This window comes from Zea mays, chromosome 2, assembly GCF_902167145.1.
Source record: "Zea mays cultivar B73 chromosome 2, Zm-B73-REFERENCE-NAM-5.0, whole genome shotgun sequence".
NCBI classification, from domain to species: Eukaryota; Viridiplantae; Streptophyta; class Magnoliopsida; order Poales; family Poaceae; genus Zea; species Zea mays.
The window spans coordinates 43,287,805-43,295,004 of NC_050097.1; the positions used below are offsets into that span (position 1 = coordinate 43,287,805).

General features: G+C 51.5%; 1 protein-coding gene across 1 annotated transcript; it reads left to right on the plus strand.

Annotated features, from left to right (window-relative positions):
• The first annotated feature begins 236 nt into the window (after positions 1-236).
• On the plus strand, positions 237-3,265 carry LOC100281805 (actin binding protein). Its single transcript, NM_001368099.1, has 4 exons — positions 237-1,788; positions 1,873-2,069; positions 2,170-2,405; positions 2,516-3,265. Exons 1-4 carry the CDS (start codon positions 356-358, stop codon positions 3,173-3,175), a joined length of 2,526 nt encoding a protein of 841 aa, NP_001355028.1. The 5' UTR covers positions 237-355; the 3' UTR covers positions 3,176-3,265.
• Positions 3,266-7,200: the final 3,935 nt, after the last annotated feature.

Below are 7,200 nucleotides of genomic sequence, written 5' to 3' on the forward strand. Positions count from 1 at the left end.
CGCACTGGCCCGTTCCGGTCTTGTACCGGCGTCTGTATATCGGAAGAGGAAAAAAGAATAAGACAGCGATAATTGGAACTTATCCAAGAGCAAAACAGATACTTTTAAATGAATTATCTTATCTTTATGTAGACTTGAATCTGTCAAACGGTTTCACGGTAGATGTCCGAGGCCTTAGCTTCCCGCATACGTGCTTGGCTGCCCTCGCTGCTGCCCGTCGACAATGCCTGTATGATTGTATTGTATCTCACGCTCGCAGGCTTCGCAGCTTTCTTCCAGAGTCCAAACCAAACAGCACTCCACTCTGGTCTCCCACCATTGATCCCACTCCGTCCCGGGCCCTTGAAATGGTTTGATGCCTGCAACCATGCCCGGTCTCTCCAGACGCCGCCTGCTCTGCTTATTCTTGATCGCATGCCTCGCCGCCCTTCTTTTGTCGATCGCCGGCAGCGCCGGGAAGCCCAAGGAAACTGACAATGGCGACGCCAAGTTCAGAGTGCTGCGAGGTATCGACACTCTCGGCCGGATGCAGAAGCAGCGTCACGGCCATGGAATCTCTCCGGCCTCAGCGCCGGCGCCGGCGGCGGCGCGTGCCCGCCTACCTCTGCTCCACAAGGATGCGCGGCTCCCGGTCCCCGGAAAAGTCACCCACAACCATAAAAGAGGAGGAAGTGCAACGGCACCGAGGCAGAGCCCGCCGCGCGGCGGGGGAGGCAAAGGCGAAGGCGAAGGCGAAGGCGGGAGCAGGAAGAAAAGTATGCCGCTGGCCGTCGTCGCCGCGGCGGCGGCGCTGTCCGGGGCGGCGCTGGTGCTCCTCGCCGTCCTGGTGGTGTTCCTGGCGTGCAAGAAGTTGCAGGGCAGGCGCGGGGGTGGCGGCGACCAGAGCGGCGGCACCAACAAGGTGAGCTTCGAGCCCGGCCCGGGCATGTTCTACCTGGACGCCATCAAGCCGTACCTTGACGACGCCGGCCGCGACAGTGAGGGGAAGGCGGCGCCGGAGATCGCCGCGCCCAAGGACGAGGAGCCCAAGCGCGATGACGAGGAAGGCGATGGCGCTTGCTCAGACGACGACGGCGCCCAGTCGGTCCACTCCTCGTGCTGCTTCCAGTCCTCGCATTTCTCCTACTCCGAGCTCGCGAAGGGCGGCCAGGCCGACGGCGTGTCGCCGTCGCCCTCCGTCCGCTCCAAGCGGCGGGGCTCTGCCCCGACAACGCCTTCAGACAAGGCAAAGGTCGCAAGCCCATATTCGCCACTGGGCCCGCGCACGCCGAGCAGTGAGGAAAGGGGCCGCCGCACGCACTCCCCGTCGAGCACGTCGGTGTCCGTGTTGACAGAGCAGTCGTTCAATGATCATGAGATCCAGGGAACCGCTCATTCCGTCAGGTCTTTGAAATTCCACGGCGGCGGCGTGTGCCACGCAAAAGAAGCTGGAGCAGAGACAGACGCCGCAAGTAGAAAAACAGTACCACCTCCGCCGCCGCCGCCTCCGCCACCAATGATGGTAAAACAGCAGCAGATCGTTCAGATGAGCTGTGGTACTCTGGCCGTGCCCGCGCCGCCGCCACCGCCCCCACCGCTGCTAATACCACAACGACAGAATGGTCAGAGGAGCAACGGCCCCACCCTCCCGCCGCCGCAGGCACCACCGCCGGGACTGTTCAGGCAGACTGCGCCTGTGGGCAAGAACGGCGCGCCGCTGCCCAAGCTGAAGCCCCTGCACTGGGACAAGGTGCGCGCTGCGCCCAACCGGCGGATGGTGTGGGATAGGATCCGCTCCAGCTCGTTCGAGTAAGTCTGGATCGCCCTTCGCTTGCCGCGCGCTCTGCCCGACTGTCCCAGTGGTCACGAACGGATTCCAAACGTAATTCGCAGGCTGGACGAACAGACGATCGAGTCGCTGTTCGGCTACAACGCCGCCGCTCGGTGCTCGGTGAAGCTCGAGGAAGGCCAGGGCCGGAGCCCCTCGCTCGGACACCATGTCCTGGACCCCAAGAGGCTGCAGAACATCACCATCCTGATGAAGGCCGTGAACGCCACCGCCGACCAAATCTACGCCGCGCTGCTGCAAGGTACCAATAAACTTTGTGGTTGAATCAACAACGCCCCTGTACGCGCGAAACAATACTTCGCTGATCTTTGCGTTGTCTTGGTTTTGTCGGGTCGGCTCAGGGAACGGCCTGTCGGTACAGCAGCTGGAGGCACTGATCAAGATGGCGCCGACCAAGGAAGAGGTCGAGAAGCTCGAGAGCTACGACGGCGACATCGGCAGCCTTGTCGCGGCGGAAAGGCTCGTCAAGGTGGCGCTCACGATACCGTGCGCGTTCGCGCGCGTCGAGGCCATGCTGTACAGGGAGACCTTCGCCGATGAAGTCATCCACATCAGGAAGTCGTTCGCGGTGCTCGAGGTGGGGCATTCCTGAGCTCCCGGCGATGACCGGTGTACCAATTCTACTCGTAACCGTAGTCGTACCAATTCCTGAACGCCCACGTGGATATCGTTCCTGTCGTCTGAAAGGACGCGTGCAGGGAGCTGATGTCAAGCAAGCTGTTCCTGAAGCTGCTGGAGGCCGTGCTGAAGACCGGGAACCGGATGAACGTCGGGACGGCGCGGGGCGGCGCCATGGCGTTCAAGCTGGACACTCTGCTCAAGCTCGCCGACGTCAAGGGCACCGACGGGAAGACCACGCTGCTGCACTTCGTGGTCCAGGAGATGGTTCGCTCCCAGAAGCCACCCGCGCGCGCTGCGGAGGGGCCGGACATCGTGACGGGGCTCGCCGCCGAGCTCACCAACGTCAGGAAGACGGCGACCGTCGACCTGGACGTGCTCACCACCTCGGTGTCGAGCCTCTCGAGCGGCCTGTCCCGGATCAAGGCGCTAGTGGGGACGGACCAGCTGCTGGCAGGCGACGAGAGGGGCCAGCGCTTCGTCGCCTTCATGGCCCCGTTCGTCAGCCAGGCCGAGGAGGTGATCAGGGAGCTGGAGGATGACGAGCGCCGGGTCCTGGCGCACGTCAGGGACATCACCGAGTACTACCACGGCGACGTCGGCAAGGAGGAAGCCAGCCCGCTTCGGATCTTCGTCATCGTCAGGGACTTCTTGGCGATGCTGGATAGGGTGTCCAAGGAGGTGAGGGGAGCCAGGGGTTGCCACGGATCAAACCAAACGCTGCCCTGAACAGCTTGTGACCGATACTGCAGAAACGGTGAGAGAACAACACTGTAATTCTTGGACTTGGGAAGTTAGACATGTATTCGTTGTAGTTCATAAACATCTCTCACGTCTTCATTTTCACCTTGCATTCGTCAATAGCGTACTAGCCTTAACTACCACATCAGCTGACCAGTTTCTCAGAATCTGATCCTTGAAAGCTCACACTAAACAAAAGTCTGAAACTGTGTTAGAGAATCTAGCCTTTTCAGCGTGCAGATTTGTGGTGGATGAATTCAAGCTTGGGACAAAACGATCCCCACACGATCTGCGACACAAATGTGTGTGTGTCTCCTCGTTTTATCCGCGTTTGTCTCCATGCGCTTACCTTTCCCCCTGCGGAATTTGAATTCGTATGCGTCACGTGCAAAGTTTCAGAGCGCCACGTTCGGATCATCGATGTTTATTTTTTTCTGCCGCTCTGTCTCCCACGTGCTCGCTCCACCGGATGTCCGGATCGAGCCGCAATTAGAAAGGCAATCGGTAAATACTCACTGGTATTAGAGTCTGTTTGATTCGTGATTAACTGTACCACATTTTGTTTAAAGTTAGTTACTTGAATTGAAGAACTAACCTAATAAACTTAGACAGAAAAGTTATACAAAATATGACAAATTAGGCAACAAACCAATGCCCTTAGTTTCCTATATCCATATACACGACAAAAAAGTAACTCCATCAGGTCATCCATATCCACTGGTGGATATGGATTTACCCTCATACCCATAACACATGTGAGTATGGGTCGCTCGGTGTGACATACATTCATCTAAATACCATTAAAAAATTTCTAGCATCATTCAATCATTCACTCAACATCACCATAGATAATTGAATAAAGTAGCAACATTAGAATAGTACCACATAACACATTACATGTTCTATTACATGGACATCAAATAGTTGTTAAGCCCAAAAGGTTGTTAAATAGTAAAAAAAGATGGATAGCTGGAGCACAAGTCTATGTTTTTGGACCATGTTTATACTGGGTTTTTTATACCTATGGGTTAACGGGTATGTGTGAGGGCAAAACATTCTAATACCCATTTATCCGTTGGATAAAGGTTTTTGTCTAATAAGAAACCCATGGATAGAATATTTTTCCTATATGCATACCCTAATAGAGTAAATACATATCGGATCACGAGTAACTATTGCCATCTCTAGGCGCAATTCAGTGACGCACACAGCCCACCCGCAGACCCGCTCGTGTGCTTCAACGAACCCTGCGAGGCCTCCGCCGACGACCCACCCGTAGACCCGCTCGTGTGCTTCAACGAACCCTACGAGGCCTCCATAACTTGTAGCTGTCTAGCTGGTAAATCATTGCGCACTAGGTCTAAGACTGTCCGTAGTGGTTACGCCTAAATTTTTCCCTATATCACTTTTTTGTGTCATATCATCAACATTTCATCCCCTACTTTTTTCATCTCCCGCAGCGATTCCCCCTATACCCCACTAAGACTATAAAATATCACTATCCAACCCTATTCATCATCCAATACCATTTTTTCTTCACCTATTAAAAAAACACCGTACAAATAAACAGTGAAAGGGGGGCGGCGGACTCACGCCTGCAGCGTGTTCCTGTTCTCTTCGGCCGCGTGGGGGCATTGCAGGGGCTGCGCTGCGCGCGCAGGGGCGTCCCTGTAGCCGCCATGCAAGGGGAGTGGGCGACCGCACGACGACCGCTGCGGTCAGTCTAAGACTATCTGCAATGTCATCCTCTAAATTTTTTCTCTATATCGTACTATTTAGCCACGTCACATTGATTTTATCCTATACTTTTCTCATTCCCACAACGGTGTTTCCTAATTTTTCCTCTATACCCCTAACTAACTATAAAATATTATTTTACAAACTTATTCATCATCCAATACTATTTTTTTGCTACTAACAAGTCATAGTATGCACAAGAACCGAGGGAAGGGTGCCTGCTGTCGCAGCCCCATCTGTGGCGTGCCCGCGCGTGCAGCAGGCGCGAAGAGGACGTCTTAGGCTATCCGCAACCGTTACCCCTAAATTTTTCCCCCTATATCACTTTTTCCCCCTATTTTCCCCCCTATTTTTTCATCTCCCGCAGCGGTTCCCCCTAAATACTCCCCCTATACCCCACTACCACTATAAAATATCATTTTCTATATCAACTATCAATTTTTTATCTACTAACAATTACTCGTGGACCCACAGCACAGTGTTTAGGGTGATGAACAGTGACACGCTATATCTGGGGGGAGAGAGAAGGGGATCGACACGTAGGGGGCGCTATAGGGGGCACCGCTGCGGCCATAGGGTGCCCCCTACGCGCCGCATGCAAGGGGAGGGGGAGAGGAAGCGTCTACCGCTGCGGCTAGTCTTAATATATAGCGTTGCAGCGCATAAATGAGCTAAACTTCTACATCGCTATAGGAGGGGTGGGCTGCAGGCTCAGGCTGGCTGCAGCGGTTGCCGGCCAGCCGCTCCTCTCCCCTTGCATGGCGCCTGTAGGGAGCGCTCCACGCCCGCAGCGCTGCCCCCTGCAGGGCCCCCTACCAGCTGGTCCTCTTCTCTCTCTCCCTCTAGATATAGTGTTTCACTGTTCGCACCCTTCAACACTGTTCATTCCTGTAGCAGTGGGTCCACGAGTAATTGTTAGTAAATAAAAAATTGATAGTAGTTGAAAAGTAGATATAAGAAATGATATTTTATGATTGTAGTGGGGTATAGGGGGAAATATAGGGGGAACTGCCGCGGGAGATAAAAACGTAGAGGTTGAAATGTTGATGATGTGACACAAAAAAGTGATATAGAGGGAACCGCTGTGGACAGCACGATCACAGCAGAGTCAGTCAATCCAATAGTACTGGAGTTGGCATAGGTGACCAAGAGCGTAGCTTTTTCATTTTTACATTTTAAATATTAAAATTTTTAAAACTATACCTTGGATTACAGCTGTCCCACTAATGAACGACAGGGTCACAATTATAAACTTTTTTTTCATTGGGTACTTAAGAGTAGTGATAGCAATGGGTACCCACGACTCGATACTTCACGACTCGATACTTGATGATTATTTACTTCATTATGATATACATGAGCTAAATATTCTACCAATAGATTTTTATTGGACAAAAGCCTTCACCAATGAATAAACAGGCATCAGAACGTTCTACTCTCTTAGATATATCCGTTAATCCGTGGGAGTACGTTATAAAAATTAGTCAATCTAAAGACGATATAACTTGTATTTTTAAGATGGAGGGAGTACACGCTATTAAACTCAACGTGTTAGTTCTGATCGATAAAGCGTGGAAGCTAGTAAGTCAAGCAAGACAATATGGTAAAGTGTATTACTAGCTAGCATTTTGTTCAATTGGAGCGAAGGGAGCTAGTAACTCAAGCAAGGCAATACGCTAAAATGCGTTACTAGCTAGCATTGTGTTTATTGGAGCGAAGAATCGATCCACTTAGTTCTTGCACACAGAACTGATGAGTAGCTAAAGTTTACCTAACAAACAGTAGCCAAACAATTCAATCCATTCTCTTGTGTGTGCTATATTACTCCGTTCCTGAGTTATGGTACAATAGAACCATATATCAATTTGTCATGCGCTAGTAATAGTGGCAACATGATTGTGGCTGAGCGAAGGGAGATTCTTTATAATAGTGCAACATGATTGTGGCTGTCTTAAGTTAACCATTTCAAACTTCGGTTGGATATAATTTAATTTGAGATACTATCAATTTGTCATGCGCTCAACTTCGACAAGATAACCAATACAAAATGTGTGAAGAATCTCGAAGGACAAACCAAGTTATATGTCTAAGGATATAGTTTAATTTGATATATTATAAAGAATGATCATGATAAGTTCTCCATACGTCGAGATGATCTCAGCAACAATTGTTGCTTTGAAGGAAACTCCTTCATCCCTTTCAGTAATCATCTTCACCACTATGGGACCTCCCATTTTTATGTGATATTCAACCCTTAGTTCAACTTTTACATCCTT

What these genes read in the sequence shown, in the direction of transcription:
- LOC100281805 (NM_001368099.1), top strand. Translation starts at nt 356, where the DNA reads ATGCCTGCAACCATGCCCGGTCTCTCCAGACGCCGCCTGCTCTGCTTA. An exon ending in CTACGCCGCGCTGCTGCAAG is followed by an intron (nt 2,070 to 2,169) that starts GTACCAATAAAC and finishes GGGTCGGCTCAG; the next exon opens with GGAACGGCCTGTCGGTACAG. An exon ending in AGTCGTTCGCGGTGCTCGAG is followed by an intron (nt 2,406 to 2,515) that starts GTGGGGCATTCC and finishes GTCGTCTGAAAG; the next exon opens with GACGCGTGCAGGGAGCTGAT.